Below are 20694 nucleotides of genomic sequence, written 5' to 3' on the forward strand. Positions count from 1 at the left end.
ACTTGTAAGAAAAACAAATCAACCTGTCCTTTCTTGAGGGAGATAAATTCATAACAAAGCCTGTAGATATTGCTAATTATATTAATGATTATTTTATAAGCAAACTAGACAAATTAAGAAACAATACGCCTAATATGAGTAATGTTAAATCCTATCTATTGATAAGAAATATAATTATGAATAACTAGAAGCACTCAGAGCACAAACCTCCACCAAGGCCATAGGGTCACTAATATTTGTTCAGCCTTTGTGACCCGTCTTCATGAAGTTAGATGCAAAAATGTTGAAATTGGCCCTATCCTGCAATGATAAAGAATCCTTAAAAAAAAATTACTGGATCCGGATCATGTTCTGGATCATTACCAAAATTTAATGACTTCTAAGTTAGGCCAAGATACACCCCTGGTAAAAATTACATTGAAATCCGTTGAGGATTTTTTGAGTAATCCTGCTAACAAACAAACCAACCAACCAACAAACGGACGCGACCGAAAACATAACCTCCTTGGTGGAGGTAATAAAAACACCAGGTTTAAATTTGAATTAAGTATAAATAAGATAAAGGAATTCCTGAAATCCTGTAAAGACAAGCCCCCGGGTGCTGACAGTCTTGACAGTAGGCTTCTCAAACTAGCAGCTGATCGCTCCTGTTTTAGCCCATATAATAAACCTTAGTTTTACTTGCAACACATGTCCGCAAGCATGAAAACAGGCTAAAAGTATTTAGTGCAGCAGATAAACAATCATGCAAAAGGTGATACAAGCACCAAAGTTGGCACAATTACTCCTTAGACATTACTCTTTTGAAAAAAAACGACTGGCCACTTGAATTTTCAATAGACGGCCAGGTAGAGGTCAACTGAAGAATTACACAGGGGTCAAAATAAAAAATGCTCAAATCATTTTGAAAACTACACCACATTATTTGTCTGATCGTAAAGATTCCAAAAAGATATAGTTTGGACTATCAATGACTAAATGATCAGGAGTTATGGAGTAAAAACAGCAAAAATGGTGACAAACGTCAGTTTGAGTTTGTACAGGGGTCAAAAGTTTACTACATATTGCAGATATTTTTACAAGTTCCTTGACCATTTCAAGATTATTGTGAACACATTATTTGGGGTTGACAGTTTATGTGTTGCTGTGAGCGGTGAGAACATGGAGACGGTAGAGGAAAGTGTCTGCTGTCGGGAGCAAATGCATGTGTGCGAGAGGAGCGAGCGGCAGCCGGACATTTCGTGCATCGCACAACTCAGCTTTCGATCAATCTGCCTGGACTTGAAAAGGCTAAAACCTTTCGCCCTTGTGTTTGTGCAATATGCTGCGACGCACTGGTCAGGCATATCGACAAACAAGTCCCTGAGAGCTGTGTTTAATCAAAGTTTCTGCCGCTAAAAAAAAGTGTAAACAACAGCCGCCAGGCGTGCAGGCTGATATGGTCTACACGTAGTGACGTATTTCAGGCTTGGTGCTCAGCGGGAAGCTAGTCACGGGGTGTGCAAATTTTTCAGTGGCGGGACGTTCAAATGTTATATATAACTGGAGAACCGCATCCATTTTCCCAAAACGCTTAGATCTTTAAGTGTCGTATCCACTTTAAGTGCAGTTACAGGACTAACATTACAATGCATAAAAATTTAAAATGGCTGTTAGTTAAAGAAAGACTTTTATATTCACTGATCTTTTTTTTTTTTTTACCAGAAAGATTATTGTCACTAAGTTACCTTGTATTTTGTTTAGGAATTTCTCTTTCAGTTCAGAAAACCATAGATACATAACCAACATGCTGCGAAGGGAAACTTTACGCTACCTGTAGCCAGGACTAATGCCATAAAGAACACTGTTATATTTAGGGGTATGAAGGAATGCAATTTATTACCGGAATGCATTAAACTCACTTCAAATGAATGTTCTTTTAAGAAACTTCTAAAGCAGCATCTGTTGATATCGCGAGCAATCTGAGTTTAACTTTTGATCATTTATAGACAAGTTTTTTTTGTGTGTGTATATGGACTGACTAGATGTGATGATTAATTTGATTGGAATTTGATTGTTTTTGCTTCATTTTTTATATTTTTGAATGCATTTCTGATTATTGTATATTGTGTTTGTTGACTTGTGACTTGCAGCTAATGGGGATCCAAAAAAAAAATATATATATATATATATATATATATATATATATATATATATATATATATATACACACACATATATATACACACACACATACACACACTTTCAATTTGAAAATAAGGGGGCAACCATCACCTTACAGTAGGTTGTCCACTTACAGCACTGAGTCCTGATAATCTTTCATGAAGATACTGGACCCCTAAAAACTACTCTCCCTTGGGGCTCATTGCTCCTTTTAATGACACATGATGAATTAAAAAAAAAAACTTCTGAATGAATTTTAGGATTATGCTATACACATACGTATCTACCATAACAATATAGGCCAAGATTTACGTAATATGTGACTACTGGTTTAAAAAACAAAACAAAACAAACAAAAAAACACAATGCTGTTACATTTTCCCCTGAATTTAGTTCCACCCAAATGAATGCAATAACAAAGGATATTACATAAAACAATATAGTAAACAAATAATGGAAGGTTCTCTTCTCCTTAACTAATCAGGGAGACAATGGAATAGAATAAGATTAGCTATTAGCCATTAGCCATTCACCATGAGCTTTCTGCATGCAGTGGAGGCTCAGGCACTTTGCCATGTTAATCTGCCTGGTAAAGTTTATAGACACAAACTAGGCCAGGACACACAGCCCTAACAGATTATTTTGCACAGTCACTAAATTATGACTACATTATTTGTTCTAAAAAAACTAATTTGCCCTATTCAGATTTAAAGTGCATGCTGGCACAAATTCACCAGACCCAAAGTCACCAATGTTACCAATTCAGAAAAGTAAGACTAATTTTTGATCTGTTTGGAAAAGTGACTTGGAAAAAAAAAAACAGAAGTTTCGAGTTTTGGTCAACTTCTAATGAACAAATTTGTAATACTAAATCAAGTTCAAACAATCTGTCATACCTGCTGCCTCCAGTAGAGCCTCAAGTCGCGCCTGTGTCTCTGGATCAACTGTTCTCAAATCCACACCGTCTGTAGCACTGGACAAAAGCAGCTCTGATGCTGTCTTCATGATAGGGTTATCCAGGTCTTCCTGGTCCAGGATGAATGATTCCACCTGGGAGAAGTAAAAAGCACATGTATTTAGCCATGAAGTTCTTTATTCTGAGAAAATACTGTGATATTTGTGCTCCCCTGTCAAAAAAAAAAAAAAAAAAAAAAAAAAAAGTCAGTAATTTGGAAGAATCTAATTTTGATACATGAAATTGACACTGGTACAGTATGAAATAAATGTACAGCAAAGTTAGCAGAATATAAACATTTTATTTAAATTGTATACTGCTTTTTACTTCAATGTCGTAGTGTAACAGATCACAGTTGAGCTGTATGACTAGGGATGGGTATTGATAACGGGTTCCTGTTAATCCTCTTCAGCCCAGGCAAAATTATAATCTTTTTTGTTTTTTGTTTTTTTACACATTTTACAATCTTCATGTCTTGACAGTAGCAAGGCTCCCATTTTGACTTAAATGGGAATTGGTCAGTAATTCATGCAATCAATCAATCAATTTTTTTATATAGCGCCAAATCACAACAAACAGTTGCCCCAAGGCGCTTTATATTGTAAGGCAAGGCCATACAATAATCATGTAAAACCCCAACGGTCAAAACGACCCCCTGTGAGCAAGCACTTGGCTACAGTGGGAAGGAAAAACTCCCTTTTAACAGGAAGAAACCTCCAGCAGAACCAGGCTCAGGGAGGGGCAGTCTTCTGCTGGGACTGGTTGGGGCTGAGGGAGAGAACCAGGAAAAAGACATGCTGTGGAGGGGAGCAGATCGATCACTAATGATTAAATGCAGAGTGGTGCATACAGAGCAAAAAGAGAAAGAAACAGTGCATCATGGGAACCCCCCAGCAGTCTACGTCTATAGCAGCATAACTAAGGGATGGTTCAGGGTCACCTGATCCAGCCCCAACTATAAGCTTTAGCAAAAAGGAAAGTTTTAAGCCTAATCTTAAAAGTAGAGAGGGTGTCTGTCTCCCTAATCTGAATTGGGAGCTGGTTCCACAGGAGAGGAGCCTGAAAGCTGAAGGCTCTGCCTCCCATTCTACTCTTACAAACCCTAGGAACTACAAGTAAGCCTGCAGTCTGAGAGCGAAGCGCTCTATTGGGGTGATATGGTACTACGAGGTCCCTAAGATAAGATGGGACCTGATTATTCAAAACCTTATAAGTAAGAAGAAGAATTTTAAATTCTATTCTAGAATTAACAGGAAGCCAATGAAGAGAGGCCAATATGGGTGAGATATGCTCTCTCCTTCTAGTCCCCGTCAGTACTCTAGCTGCAGCATTTTGAATTAACTGAAGGCTTTTTAGGGAACTTTTAGGACAACCTGATAATAATGAATTACAATAGTCCAGCCTAGAGGAAATAAATGCATGAATTAGTTTTTCAGCATCACTCTGAGACAAGACCTTTCTGATTTTAGAGATATTGCGTAAATGCAAAAAAGCAGTCCTACATATTTGTTTAATATGCGCTTTGAATGACATATCCTGATCAAAAATGACTCCAAGATTTCTCACAGTATTACTAGAGGTCAGGGTAATGCCATCCAGAGTAAGGATCTGGTTAGACACCATGTTTCTAAGATTTGTGGGGCCAAGAACAATAACTTCAGTTTTATCTGAGTTTAAAAGCAGGAAATTAGAGGTCATCCATGTCTTTATGTCTGTAAGACAATCCTGCAGTTTAGCTAATTGGTGTGTGTCCTCTGGCTTCATGGATAGATAAAGCTGGGTATCATCTGCGTAACAATGAAAATTTAAGCAATACCGTCTAATAATACTGCCTAAGGGAAGCATGTATAAAGTGAATAAAATTGGTCCTAGCACAGAACCTTGTGGAACTCCATAATTAACTTTAGTCTGTGAAGAAGATTCCCCATTTACATGAACAAATTGTAATCTATTAGACAAATATGATTCAAACCACCGCAGCGCAGTGCCTTTAATACCTATGGCATGCTCTAATCTCTGTAATAAAATTTTATGGTCAACAGTATCAAAAGCAGCACTGAGGTCTAACAGAACAAGCACAGAGATGAGTCCACTGTCCGAGGCCATAAGAAGATCAGATACAGTTTGTCCACAGTAGGTTCTGTAATGAATGATATGTGCACAACTTAATCATCAGTCTTATCAGACAGTTTCACCATGCAGCAAAGTACAGGAGAGTTGGGAGGGAGAGGATTAAGAATCGATAAGAAATGAATAGCCTTTTTGCTTAACGATTCCTTTATCGGTTCACATTACGCCGGAGCGGCTGTTTCTTTTGAGGATGTGTATCAGGGATTTGATTTGATTGCAGACCCGCCATTTCTGAGAAGCTGCGAAGCGAAGCAGCGGGTCGCAGCACAAGCGCTTTGCTGCTTCAGCTGCAACGAAGTGCCGGGTCCGCAATTTATTCCTTAAGCCCCCTCAAAGCCATTTAAAGATGTCAATCATGAGTCACCTTTTTGCTGATTAAAGTTACTAACTGGAAGTCTTGTCTTGTTGCAGGCAAGAAATGAGAACCGTCCTCCGTTCCATTCCTCTGTTTTGCAGGACTAACCGCACAGCTTCAAACGCTGCGCAGCTCTCTGCTGAGTAAAGTCGGTAAGATAGATTTTGGTCAGAACTAACATAAAGCGAAATGCCGTTTTAAATCAAATGACACCTTTTTCCAAACATTGTATTAGAGACAACAAATAACCAGTGGTGGGCACAGCTAACCAAAAAGTTAGCTTCGATAACCATTAATCAGATAACTGAAAAGTTATTTTATACGATAAACTAATAAACTGCTAAAAAAAAAATTATCTTTATTACAGGTAACCGATAATCGATAACTATTAGTATTGATTTGGACGCGGCCACATCAGATTACACTGTCGACTTCTAATAAACCAGTTTCACTTTAAGCGCCGCAGGGACTGCTGAGTAAACTCAAGGATCACAAAGAACATACGAAAAATGAATAAATAAAAAATAAATCCCCAAACACTGTCATCATCTTTCAAAAGCAGTAAAACACAGTATGAGAAGTCACAGTTTATCTCAATATTAGATACACCGTCATTTACGAGCTGAAAGCTGCTGCTTTTTTCACACACTTTGAACCCTGTGGCTTAAACAACTGAAATACGTCCATAAATGCAATGACTGGCAGAGTAAAATACATGTAGTAAATATAAATTGTTACCTGTTAGTTTCAGTGGGATTCATCTGAATAAATAATCCACATAAAGCATCCTTTTTTTTTAAATCCAAAACAATGTCTAAACGTGAAGAAAAGTCCTATCCTCTGAACACACAGCTGCGCCATGAGAGCTCCTCTCAACCACTGAGTCTCGGCGATTAAATTACAGCCACAAAGAAATAAAATGTTAAAATTAATGTTTTGTTTTTGTGCCGAGTGGACAACTCACTGTAACGTCCAAAGTGAACCTGAACTACACTACCCACAATGCTCCCTGCGACGACCGGCCAATCACGTTTTGCGCTTAATGAAAACGTCATCAGTAAGCAACAGGCAGCCAGTCTGCTCCGTGGCTACAAATGCACAACAAACGGACTAAAACGTTTGATTTTAGGGTTTACAAACGTTTTTGACCATTAAACTTTACCAGCAAAGAAAATGTTATTGGACTGAAAGTTATCGGAACTAAATTTATCGTAAGATAATTGGTCCGATGATGATTTTAAAACTTATCTGAAACACTAATCTGACAACAAAAACATTAGCGTCGATAATTATCTGATATCGGATTAGCTGAACTATGCCCACCACTGCAAAAGACAAAAGACCAAAACAGTTTTTCCCCACCCCCAAATGAGACGTCCTCCATTCTTTCTGAATTACACTGATCATGACTTGCAGCACAGCCGGCTGCAAGAGCTCAGCTCCAGGTCTATGGAGTTACATTTGTGTCATTAATATCTGAAAGGAAATGCTTTTGACAAAACTACATATTTTTGTTTATTTCTAACCATAGATCTAGGATCCACCATGTACAGATTTTATTTATGTCCAGATCAAGGATCCAGTGGCCATGTACAGATTTATTTACTTTAAGACTCAATAAAATGTTGCTGACACAGAAAACCTGTAAAGCCTACTTTTAGTACACAGAAAATTCACAGCAGGTATTGATAAGGGAATTGATAAAGAATCAGAACAATATGCAGAATCGATAATGGCATCGACAGACAAAGTCTTATACCCAACCCTAAGTACGACCCCCCACCCCCCCCCCCAAAAAAAAACAGCACACATATGAACTCATGGTTATAAAGTTTAAATAATAACAATAAACATGTCACCAACATGAGGTCAGAATAACCAGCATGGTTTCACTATTGTGGTGCAGTGCCCCACCCACCAAAGTCAAATGAACAGAAAACACAGATGGAATCATATTTTGCTGTAATTTTCTAATGCACTACTACCAATGTCTTCACATTTACCTTGGGCAGTGCTCAGGTTGCTCTACCGTACATGCGAATACAAAAACTGATAGTGAAGCAGCTAAAGATAACATGTTACTTGACAAGAATGTTTTTCCTCAACAACTGCATAATTCCAACCAGAATGTTTGAAAGAATAAGTCCAAATGAACTTGAAAGGCACAATGCACAGCCCTGTCACTGTGGTAACATTCTCTCTTTAAACCTAATGAGACAAAAAAAGCACATTAACCTGAACAAGCCTCCTTTTTTTTTTTTTTTTAAGAGAATCTATGTTATTTTTCTTTATTTTCCCCATAATCTGGATTATTTTAATCTCTCTTCCACATTACAATTTCAAAGTCTGAGTATTCTTAAGAATTAAAAAAAATTACTGTTTGATTTTTGTTTTCTGTTGCACGTTTAAAACAGCAATATTTTTTTAAATTACTTCTCGGACAACAGATCGCCCAACAAAAAGATTTTTTGACGGGCCTAACTGCATGTAGTTTTATCAAGAAAAACAAACTGAATACTGCATAGAACACTGCATACAACAATAACCATATTACACATTTCCACAACAATAACACTACTGTTTCCCAGAAAACATTACTGGACTTGGAATACTCAAAACAGTTTATATTTAAGAGGACCTGACAGTGACATATAGGAGATAATAACTAACAACAAAAGTGGGCTTTGTACCTTATTTAATGACAACAACAACAATAATAAATTAATTAAGCCAAACTTTTTTCATATTGGGGGATGAAATAACAGTGAAATGTGAAAGTGAAATTTGCTGCCTATTTTAAATTAATGACTATTGGAGACTGAGGAACTGGCCCAAAATGATCGAAAAGTTCTGCAATTGAGACTTCTCAGGTTTCAAATCCCGCAAAACCTCGGAGAGGTCGCCGCACTGCGAGATCTCAGTAACATTGAGAACTGCATTGATACGCTCTGATCACGCTTCACTTTAACCGTTGCACACGGACAACACAATTAACATCGCAACATAAAACTATTTTTATATTGTGCCTAAAACTCTTGTGAATATATTCTCTGGGTTTTTAGACGTTATTGCGTTTATTTTATGTAAACATGCGAGAATCACAGGCTGTCTCTCCATTATTTTCAATCGGAGCTCCGCTCGCTTCCTGTTCATGTCGTTCTGGGGAAAAGTGAAGTTTGCTCTTTAACGTCTTGATTATTGTTCTTTACAACACTGTTTGTCCTCTTTGTTCCAGACTAATATATATAATAATATGTCTGAAATTCGGTTTGTGCTTATTAAATTCCACGCAGATTAAACGTAGCAGACACGGATTTTTTGTTATAATTGTTTTAGCAAGTTTTCAGGGTATCATGCAGCAGTCTCTTATTAACGTGATGAAAAGCATTTAAAAAATGGCATTTTTGTAGTATAATATTAATTTACAATTGTCATCGTGTGGATTCTCTATGTTGTTTAGACTGCAGCGACTCTCTGGCACGCAAGGGATTATGGGATACGTGAAAACCCCGAATGTGAATGCATTCCTGCTATACAACAGGAATGCAGCTTGCTAGGGCTGCAGCTATCAATTATTTAAGTAATCGAGTATTCTATCGATTATTCTGGCGATTAATCAAGTAATCGGATAAAAAGTACTTTTGCGTTTTTAAACAACATCAACCGTCCAGGGCTCTTCCTAAGCAATGGCATAATGTTGCTGCACCATCACACAGATTGTCAAATTTAGCATATCCCTTTCTGTTTTCCTGAGTAATTATTTATTTTTTTCACACCTTTACAAGTTTTGGATCTTTCCCAGTGTCAGGAGCTCAGCCAAAGTCGGGCCAAAGTCTTGACATTTTGCTGAAATGCCAAAGGGATGTGGCTTCTGTTTTTTGTTTTCTCCAACTTGTAAGATTTAATTTTTTTTTTTTTTTTTTTTTTTTTTTTTTTTTTTTTTTTTTTAAGGTTGGTGGACTGGGTCCCTGCATTATTTTTTTTTTAATCCCTTTCTCTGCGATTCAGCAGATGCATTTCAGCTGGAGGTTGAACATGCAGGCCTCGCAGTCACTTTCTTTAATTATTATTATTTTATTTAAGTTACCTTGTTAGTGAAGCATTGTGGGTTGCCCAAAAAAGCAAAAATTAAAAAATGAAACAGTGCGAGTCTGAACAAAACGCAGAAGAAAGAGTGGACTTTTGCTGAGAGGATCTTTCAGAAACTGTTTGTCAGTGTGGCAGAGGACGGAGCTTTGACTCGCCCAATGTGAGGAGCCCTGAGCCCCTCACACGAGCAGAGAGAGACAGCCGGTCATCAGGCAAATAGCCACTCCCCATGTAGAGCGGAGAGCAGACAGTGGACGAAACAGTGTTTTTTAAAAACAGACAAACACACTGCTTTGCTTTAAATGCGCCGTAAGTTATTTCCGATGATCAGCGGGGACCGTCTTTTTTCCTAAAAGGCTTTATTTTACTCTGTTGCGGCAACGGAAAGCGGTAGCTTTTGTGCTAAATTGATTAGCATTTACGCAGCTTAAGTGCATGCTCTCGTCTTGTTTTTTCTGGGGACATTACAGCACCACACACAGGCCTGGCATATGTACTACAACTTTAAATGAAGCTTTGAGGCACAGAATTTGCCTCAAACATATTTTGTAGTCGAATTATTCAACTAATCATTTCAGCCCTAAAGCTTACATCAACTCATGGGAGTTGTAGTTCTGTGAAGGCCTTTTCAATAACAGGGATGGGGCAATCCAATATCGGGTTTCAATACCAACGTAATTCATGGATAGGAAATGTCCAATACACCCTGCAGAGTTTTCCGATCTAGGGGGCACACCTAGAGGCAGACAGACGAAAGAAGCCGGGAGGAAGGGTATGACGACTTGCCCAGACTGACCCCAAATATGAGTCAATTAAATACTTTTGTTCGTTTTTTGGCGTTTTCTTGTGCCATTTTGGAAATGCGCTCATACCTCAAAATGGTACATGTACCCGTGGCAGGTGGGCCATCTGGTGTTCAAGAGATGAAACTTCAGCCATTGACCCAACAATAGTCCTGTTTACATGTACAGTAAAACTTGCATATAATGGATTTAGGTGGACCAGCGAAATTGTCTGTTGTAATTGAAATCCATTATACGTACAAAACTGACAAAATCCGTTATACGCATAAAACGGACAAATCTGTTATACTACCATCGACATTAATGCTTGTCCGATTGTCTTGGACAAGTGTAAAATGTGATCGGACAAGCAATCGCTCTAAATCGCTGTCCAACCGGACAAGTGGCATTTTTTTTGGTTTTAAAACGTTCAAATTCTTTATTTTCGTCGCTTGGAACCAAAATACCTGACCGCCGCCTTTTTGTTTTCTTATTTACTTCATGTCTCGTCTCGCACCTCGCAAGGAAGCGTCTTCCCGCCATTGTTGTTTATGCACTAATGACACTCGATCAAATTACTTGTATGTGAGAACTTACTCGGCAATAAATTTTATTCTGATTTGACAATCAAATCAGTCCAGATTTAGCTCTTGTTCAAACAAGACAATTAGGGGTTTTATATATATATATTTATTTATTTTATTAAGTATGCAATTCCACTCAAAAATGTTGGGGGAAAAAAAAGCTAAACTGTCAAAATGACAGAAAAATTCTGCCTGGACTCTTACTGGACTAAAGGTACAGTGTGTCATTTTTAAAGAAGAGAGCAAATGCTATGTCCATCAAATATTAATGTTTTTAAACTTTTCAATGTTATTTATTTTCTTAACAGACAGAAAAATACAAAAAAGAACTTTGATATTACAACATAAGTGTAATTTTTTTGTCTATTATTCTTGCTTTCAATGCATCTAAAACCATTGAAATTTGAATTTTACCACCCACACAGGAGAGAAGCAATTTATGAAAAAGTGTAATTTCAGTACTTCCACAGTAGCATGCCCTTGGACACCCCTAGGTGACAAGCACCATTGGCGCGTATCACGTGCCTTTGGCATGCTTCACGTGGCTCGCGCCTGCGGCGCTCGCTTGTCTGGACAACCAGCTTTTCCTATAGGACAAGTAAACTGCCAGGGTTACTTGTCCTATGGACAAGTACACTAAAAAGCTTAATGTCAATGCCTGGTTGTATGTATGTAACGCATTAGTTACAGCCAGGAGACGCTGAACAATTTATAGGGAATCCCCAGCACCAATTAGGCTTATGGATTTCCTTGATTAAACGCCTGACCTTGAATCGGGACCTGCCTCATTTAATGACCGGGTCAAAACTTCGTCTGAAAAAAATAAATACCTGCACTGTGCATTAAAAAGATTACATTTGGTCGAGTCACTCTTTTTTCTAAGTCCGCTGCAGAATGGTACCTTAAAATCCTAAAGCCTGATTTGTGCTTCTCCAGCTCTGTTGCCATGCAATGATATTGATATGGCTGGGTACCGAACTTCGGTTCTTTTGTGGCACCAAAAGAAATGCTTCGGTAGTAGCGAGTATCGAAACGTGTCGTCTTTCTGTGCCAAGTTTCAGTACTCAAGAGGTTAATCACGTGCAAGAAGAGTGGTCCGCAGCCACCCTCCTCTCAGCATTCAAGTCCACCTGTGGACATTACAGAGCATGAGCAGCCTGATTCAAAATCTCCACCACCGGACGCCGCTTCAACTGCAACTTAATACATGCATTGTTTTGAAGCTTGAAGCAATGAAGCATTGTTCCGACCCGCTGCTTTGGTTCTTTGCTTCGCTGCCTTTCAGAAGTGGCAAATCCGCTTCTTATCCCCTCTCAGAGCCATTAAAATATGTCAATCATGAGTCACTTTTGTGCGGATTAAAGTCACTAACTGGGACTCCTGTCTTGTTGTGAAAAAGAAACATTCCATTCAAACAGCTCCAAACACTGTGCGGCTCTCTGTCGAGCGAGTCATGTTAGAAAGATAGAGACCGTTCGGAATTAATAACTTCAAAGCGAATCGCCGTTTAAATCAAATGACACCTCTTTCCAAACGTTGTAATACAAACAACCTGCAATCGTTTTTTCCTCCCAAAATGAGACTTCATCCGATGATGTGCAGCCACCAGCTGAGCTCAGCTCAGGATCTATGGAGACATTCATGCCAAAATGAATGAAAGGAAATGCTTTGAGTGTTTTCAAATGTTCTATTGCACTGGAAATTATGTTACCTCTAGCAAGGAGGTTGTTTTCGGTCGCAATCATTTGTTTGTTGGTTGGTTGGTTAGCAGGATTACTGAAAAAAAAAAACCTCAACGGATTTCAATGAAATTTTTACCAGGGGTGTATCTTGGCCTAACTTAGAAGTGATGATCCAGAACACGATCCGGATCAAGTAATTTTTTTACGGATTCTTTGTCATTGCAGGATAGGGCCAATTTCAACATTTTTGCATCTAACTTCATGAAGGCGGGTCACAAAGGCTGAACAAAAATTAAGTTACGACAACACTAATTTAGCATTTGTTTCTCCTCATTGAATAAACTTATTAGAAAAAAAAAAAACTTGTGTAGTTCATGCAGTTTCTCTTTATAAATACATTTGCTGAACATCTAAGGGTTTAACCACTGAATCTGAAACATGACGGTAGATGCGTGAAACGACGCGGAATAAGTCTCTTTGCCAAAGGGTATTTCATGTGACGTCAGTGACCATACGGCCTTGGCGGAGGTTTGCACTCTCCGAGTGCTTCTAGTTGCTTATTTTTTTCTGTAAGAAAACTGCTTGGAGTGGAAAATTACCAAAGCTGAAAAATAAAACTCAAGAATTGTACTATGTGTAAGTAATTTTCTTTTTGTTAGAACTGATCTTATAAAATTGGTATAGAACAAAGTATCGCTCAGGAACCGTTATCTAAGTGAAGGTATTGAAATTGGTACCGGTGTCGAAACTTTTTGATTGATACCCAGCGTGGCCCTGTCATGTAGTGATGGGACGATGATACCTCAAGGAGTGTATTGACACACTAGACCAGTGGTCTCCAAACTATTCCAGAAAGGGCCGAGAGGGTGCAGGTTTTCTTTGCAGCCACTGACTCCAGCAGGTGACTTCACTGATGAACTGATCCCACCTGCTCCAAGTGATGTTAATCAGTGAAATCACCTGCTGAAGTCAGTGACTGCAAAGAAAACCTGCACCCTCTCGGCCCTTTCTGGAATAGTTTGGAGACCACTGCACTACACAAACCCTGTCGGCACTGTATTGGTCACTCAACAGTGACCCCTGCAGTAGTTATAAAATCACTGCAGGTAAATAAAACGAAAATAAGATGGAAAAGCTAATGTGCTGCAAACCCAACATCAACCTGTGAAATAGTTAATCACCAGTCCTCTATTTAAAATATGATCTCATCATCGCATAATTTCATGTGCTCAATTTGTGTGTCAAGTTAAGCTGCTCATGAGAAGAGCTTAAAATTTGCTTAAAACCTTGTTTGTGTAAATGCTAAACTGAGTTGGTTTGTAAAATATAGCAAATTTGTCTAATAAAATTCTGAGTTAAAATTTGTAACTTATGTATGGAAATTTGTTAACTTAAGCGTTAAAGCATACGAAATTAAAGACTAAAAATAGATTCATTTATGCATTTTTATTGAGGAACTAGGGCTGAAACGATTAATCGAGTAACTCGAGTAATTCGATTACAAAAAATGTTGGAGGCAAATTCTGTGCCTCGAGGCTTCATATAACGTTGTAGTACATATGCCAGGCCTGTGTGTGGCGCTGCAACGTCCGGAAAAAAAAAAAAAACAGAAGACGACTGGCGCGTAACAGATAATCAAATTAGCAACGATAGCTACCGCTTTCCAACGTGACAGAGTAAAATAAAGCCTTAAGAGAAAGATGGTCGACACTGATCATCTGAAATAGACTTACTGTGCATTTAAAGCGAAGCAGTGTGTTTGTGTATTTTTAAAAAACACACTGTCTGCTCTGGGGAGGGACTATTGACCCGGTGGCCGGCTGCTGTCTCTCTCTGCCCGGTGTGAGGGGCTCTCAGACCGGGTGAGTCACAGCTCTGTCCCCGGCTACATTGACAAACAGCAGAAGTCCACTCTTTCTTCTGCGTTTCCCTCAGACTCACACTGAGTGTTTGACTTTTTAATTTTTGCTTTTTTGGGCAACACACAACACTTCACAAACACAGTAACTTAAATAAAATAATAATTTAAAAAAACTGACTGCGAGGCTGCATGTTCAACCTCCAGCTGAAATGCATCTGCTGAATTGCAGAGAAAGAGGGATTAAAAAAAAATATCACGCAGGGACCCAGTCCATCAACCTTTATTAAAAACAAACAAAAAACAAAACTTAAAAATGGTTAAATTTTACAAGTTGGAGAAAACAAAACAAAGCCACATCCCATCGCCACTTCAGCAAAATGCCAATACTTTGGAGCAGTGACATTGTGCCACTGCTTAGGGACAGCCCTGGACTATTGATGTTGTTTAAAAACGCAGAAGTACTTTTTATCCGATTACTCGATTAATCGCCAGAAAAATCGATAGAATACTCGATTACTAAAATAATCGATAGCTGCAGCCCTATGAGGAACAAAGGTTTCTGAAGTGTCTTTGATCCAAGGCAATTTCTCCTCTTACATACCAGCTCCCCTGCCTTAGAAAAAACTCTTTCACAGGGTACAGATGAAGATGGTGAGCATAAAAATTTCAGTGCGAGCTGATAAAAGGTGTGGATATGTTTTCTGGTTATTCTTCCAGTATTGTAAAGGAGTACAAACATATCTAATTGGAAAAATAACAGTAAACAATACCCAAAGGAGGAAAAGATTTATCTTATTTGGCGTCAAAAGATCAAAATTATTCCAGACTGGGGAAACTTCTTTGAACAATCCATGAAGTCAGTGGAACAAGGTGAGGGCAAGCAAAACTCCAACAAATCCGCAACATGTCGATACAGTTTGTTTCCTTATAAACACAATTTGGCACGGCGTAGTCGAACGACAGTTCCTGTATCGGTCACATGATTTTTTTCTTAAAGCGATACATGCACCAATACGGGGTTTCAATCTTGTGTGCTCGGCACAGTGCTGACACACCAGTGTTGTTCATCCCATCACTACTGTTGTGTCTTTATGCAATTTGCCACAGGAACAGTGGCTTTTTCTGGATTAATTTGTCCCTCCATGAGCTCCACTTCTTTATACAATCAACCTCTAAGCCAACGATACGGTATGTACAATTTCCTCCATGAATTGGCGGTCATTTGAGCTTCATTTTCCGACTCAGTGTTGTGAAGTTTGCAGACTTTTCTGCCAAACGTAGTTGATCCATGATTGAAATGTAATCACTGCAAAAACTTTTAAAATATGATGGGAGAGGAAGGAGTGAAAATGTAAACGTGACAAATCACAGCCATTGCAGTCTCTGTCATTTAACAGGTGCACATCACAGGGACGGTTCGCAGCTCCGCAGAGGGCTGTGATCTAAAGTGGTCATCTTTGCTTTGTCACACCCAGGAATATGTGTGAAATTCAACACCATGTTACAGTGAAGGCAGCAAGCAGTATTATTCTAATAATCACCGGATAACTGTGACAGGGTGCTCTTGATTTTTTTTTCCCCACAGGGGCGCCCCAAAAATTGCGTACGAGTACATGTACCGTTTTGAGGAAGGAGCACATTTCTGTATTTCTAAAATGCCACAAGAAACCACCAAAAAATAAATAAATAAATAAAAATACTTAATTCTTTCACCAAAAAATCGAATCTTGGCTTGCATCTTAGATGCACCTTCTGGCAAATTGTAGCTGAACTTTCAGGTCTTTTTAAGAAAATCCTCCTCTATACCACTTCATCATGAAGCTGTATAAGTGGGGATACAAAATATCCTCAACAATAATGATAGTAATAATAAAATTAAAGCAAACAGAGCTCTGGTATCAGAATAGTATCGGTATTGACAGATCCAAATTCAGGTATCGGGATCGGAAATGAAAAAATGTGGATCGGTGCATCCCCTGATCAACAACAGACATCAGTCTTCATTTTTAATGAACTACAGTTTCCAGAGTGCTGGATCCAGAGTGCTGGAAAGGCCTAGAATGGCATCTGCTGAATCCTGGATCTTAGATTTTAACTACTGTCTAGAGTAGAGAGTTCTCCACTGGACTAATGTAACAATTCCTACCCTTCAGGAAGACACTCGAGTACCGGAGCGATGAAAAACACTGAAGACATACACTCATAACATGACTTAGTTTCAGTGTCTGTGATGTGATTGTCAAACTGGTACTGCCATCTTCTGTTACTATGTCTGATGCTCAAATAGAAATGAAGACACTGCATTGACATTGGTATTGGAAGAAGTCCTTGAGGTCAGCAATACTGCTCTCACCCCACCTCCCCACTCACCCACCTTTAAAACCAAGTCCCCCCACGTAATGTCCAAATTGTCTCAATGAGTAGCTTAAACAAAACCGATGTAAGGAGTATAAATTATATAAAATTATACCATTTTCTGACACGCAAGATTAATAATCATTATTAATCAGGGGAGGGGAAGGTGATGGTCTAGTGGGCTTGAGACCAGAATATCCTCAGTTCAAATCCCAGCCTGACTGGAAAATCACTAAGGGCCCTTGGGCAAGGTCTTTAATCCCCTAGTTCAGGGGTGGCTAAGTTCGGTCCTCGAGAGCCACCTTCCTGACACTTAGTTGTTTCCCTGCTCCAACACACCTGAATCCAATGAAAGACTCATTAGCAGACTTTTAATGAGCCTTTCATTGGATTCAGGTATGTTGGAGCAGGGACACAACTAAGAGTGTTAGGAAGGTGGCTCTCGAGGACCAAACTTGGCCACCCCTGCCCTAGTTGCTCCCGGTGAGTAGTGAGCACCTTGTATGGCAGCACCCTCACATCGGGGTGAATGTGAGACATTTGCAAAGCACTTGAGTGTCTGATGCAGATGGAAAAGTGCTATATAAATGCAGTCCATTTACCATTCTTACCATTATCCATGTCACACGTCTGAAGTCTTTCCAAATTGTGCAAAACCACTGACCAGTCTAAAAGTGAATTTTTTTATTCATCGTCTATAAATAGGCAAATTATTCTTTAAAAACAAACCAAAAAATAAAAAATGGTCAAATAATAAAGGAGCTGAATGAATGTAGGGACGAGATGTTAGTGGGGCGACATGACCAGACCCCCTGATGGAGTATGTTTCAGACAGGAAAACTTCCTAGACATTAGTTAGCTCAACAATGTGCACTGTTCAACACACTCAGCATTGCTAATATCAATGACTACGTAATTTGAATATTCCATTTTAACCAGCGACAAAAATGCTTCTGCTGTGATGCCAGTGTCGCCAACGGAACGGTCCCCTCCCCCCCCAAAAAAAAAAAAAAAAAAAAAAAAAAAAAAAATCGGTCAGCCCTACCTCCACTGCACAATCATCATTTCAGAGCACAGCAGTGTCATTTGTGAGCGTCACCAGTGATTCACTGATTATCACCTTGTTTCTGCTTAAAACTACACTCCAACCATCTATCGCAGTGAGTGACATCTGAAGCTTTTGTACAACAATCATTTCCACATAAATTCAGCATTATTTCATAATAAAAGAAAGTGGACCGATCAGAGATTCAGCATTATTTCATAATAAAAGCCAGTGGACCGATCAGAGCGCACAGCAGCTTCTGCGATGCCTACCTCATTTCAAAGCCTCAGTAACAACTTGTCAATTATCGCCTCGTTTTCTTCTTAAAACTGACTTTAGAATGATTTAAGAGGTTTTACCTTGTCATCTGATGGTTAATAATCCCATTGATCCATTTGATCGCTTTGGGTGTAGAGAGTCCATCTCAGACGTGCTGCTGTGGTCCGAAATGACGCATGCACATTGAAGGCAGGGCGGACCAATTTTTTAGAGGCGACTGTTCGGTCTGTGACACCAGCACACATTGATTCAATTCACATGGTGCCATCCAACAATCTAGCAAGCATCATTCCCAATGTCATGTTAAGGTGTATTTATCCATCGTCATGTAAACTAAAGTTACATTACGGTGCTACGCCTTTAAGTGACATGTTGTGAAACCTTTTAGATACAGAATAGAATGAATGTCTGACTACGAATAGTGAAGCATTTATAAGCAGAAAATACCCCAATAAATGATTTTCGTTATGTAACATCGAAGTAGTTGAATTATTTTTGTTTCTGTTTTACGCAAATGATAATGGCTCTGTTCAGTATATAGATACTGGTAATATATTGGTAAAACAGGACGACTGAATAATGAAGTGTCATCACACCTGTCCCCGTGTGACCATCAGTTCATGAAACATTGGACAACACAGAGCCTGGACTAAATTATTTCAATACTGTAACAACCAAGATCGTGCTGACGCCGTTCTAGTGTCTACCTGACCGACAGACGCGAGGGATGAAAAACGAATGGTTTATTTGACAACCGCAACTGACTAAAATTCGAGTAGTTATCCCAAAAAAGTGCAGTTAAAAAAAAAATCCTAAAAAGTTAAGACAAGGGGGTGATTCGAGTTAACGTACACGATGTGCTAAAACTGACGTAATTGCACCACAGCAACGAAATGGCAGGCAGCTAGTTCGGTCAAGTTAGACCGTGGATTTAGGGGCAACTTACTTTTGCTCTGGACGGGGAGCAGCAAACTTGTGACGGGTTTTTGTGAGACGACAGCACCCGAACGAGGCCGTCGTCGCTTCCACCCGAACTAGGCCGCGACCACAGCCTGCGCTGCATAAATAAAACATTTCACCCAGGCAGAGCGAAGAACTGCTCGTGTCTCACTAAACACTCTCGACGTTCAGCACGTCAAAGCCGAGGAGAAACACTGTGCGAATTAACCGCTGGCTTATTTAACGTCATTTCAGCGGCCTGTCTGGGGAGGCGAGCTAATTTGCTAGCTAACAGCAAGCTCACACAAGAAGAAGAGTGTTGCCTAGGTTAGCTCTGTGCTAAGGCTAAGCTAGTTAGCTTAGCGTAGCTACCTCTGAAACCTCGTCTTCGTCGCTGCCGGATCCAGGACCAGAGGAGAGGACGGCGGCCGCCGCTAGTTTGAAATCCAGCCTCTCTGCAGCAGGCCCGCCTGGCTCGCCGTACAAGCGTACTTTCTTTCCGCCTACACCAATTCCAATGCCCCCTAGTCCGACTCCTCCTGGCGGTGCTCCTACCCCCATCCCTGCCGCTGGGGAGCGAGGAGTCACCGAGTCAATCTCGTCCTCGAAGCCGTCCGTCAGCATTGCCGTCCCGGCTACTGCATCCTGCATACTTGTGCTCACGATACGTATGTTAACAAACTAGTTGTAGACTTAAGCGTCCGTCCAGGCTCCTTCTCCTAAGGTATTTACGTGGTTTTTACTTCAGGGAATCCAGAAACTCTCCCGAAGCGAGGGTTGAGGAGGATCTCTTTCCCCAGCCATTAACTTTCTAACAACCAAACGTGATACGCACAAGTTTCACAGAAAGGCCGCCGAGCTGGTGGATTCTGAAGATCCTATTGGCTAAACGGGAATAAAGTCGCTTTTCAATTGGTCAACATTAATGCTTGTCAAATATGAGACCGCAACGTCATGTTAGGTTTACCAATATCACGAGGCTGTAGAACGAACGTCAAGACATGACATGGTAGACCAACCTAACAAGCAGTTAGGGTTACTTACTAATTTATGGAAAACTGCTAAAGCACAACAGAACGCTTCAGTGAAGTTTTACATTTGAATAAGTAGAAAATTTGGTTTGAAATAATATGGAAAAGTAGTAATATGCATTGCCCTTACAAGCCACTAAAGGCAGCAGTCTTTAGTCACTATAAATAAGTTATCAATAAATATGAAAATAATGTGTTTCATGTCGCCGACATTAATGAGCAAAGCTCCTCACCATGTCATTTTGGTCCTTCAGACTTTTTTCAGTATGAGTGTTGTAAACTTAAATGTTAAAAAATTAAATTGCTGAATAAGCAAGGTCCATCAGACTTTTTTCAGTAGAATTTAGAGTTAGAAAATGAAATTGTAGAAGAAGCATTTAACCGTCAAGGGTCATATGGTTTCTTCAGACTTGTTTCTGTATAATAATGAAGAAAAATTTGTTG

At 39.4% G+C, this 20694-nt stretch overlaps 1 protein-coding gene across 1 annotated transcript in view; it reads right to left on the reverse strand.

Annotated features, from left to right (window-relative positions):
• ankhd1 (ankyrin repeat and KH domain containing 1) overlaps positions 1 to 20038 on the reverse strand; it is a 158257-nt gene extending 138219 nt beyond the window's left edge. The window contains 2 exon segments of the mRNA XM_034181457.1: positions 3060 to 3213; positions 19592 to 20038. Of these exon segments, the coding sequence (XP_034037348.1) occupies positions 3060 to 3213; positions 19592 to 19870 (433 nt within the window). The 5' untranslated portion in view covers positions 19871 to 20038.
• Between the last annotated feature and the right edge of the window lie 656 nt (positions 20039 to 20694).

This window comes from Thalassophryne amazonica, chromosome 11 (assembly GCF_902500255.1).
Source record: "Thalassophryne amazonica chromosome 11, fThaAma1.1, whole genome shotgun sequence".
In the NCBI taxonomy this organism is placed as follows: domain Eukaryota; kingdom Metazoa; phylum Chordata; class Actinopteri; order Batrachoidiformes; family Batrachoididae; genus Thalassophryne; species Thalassophryne amazonica.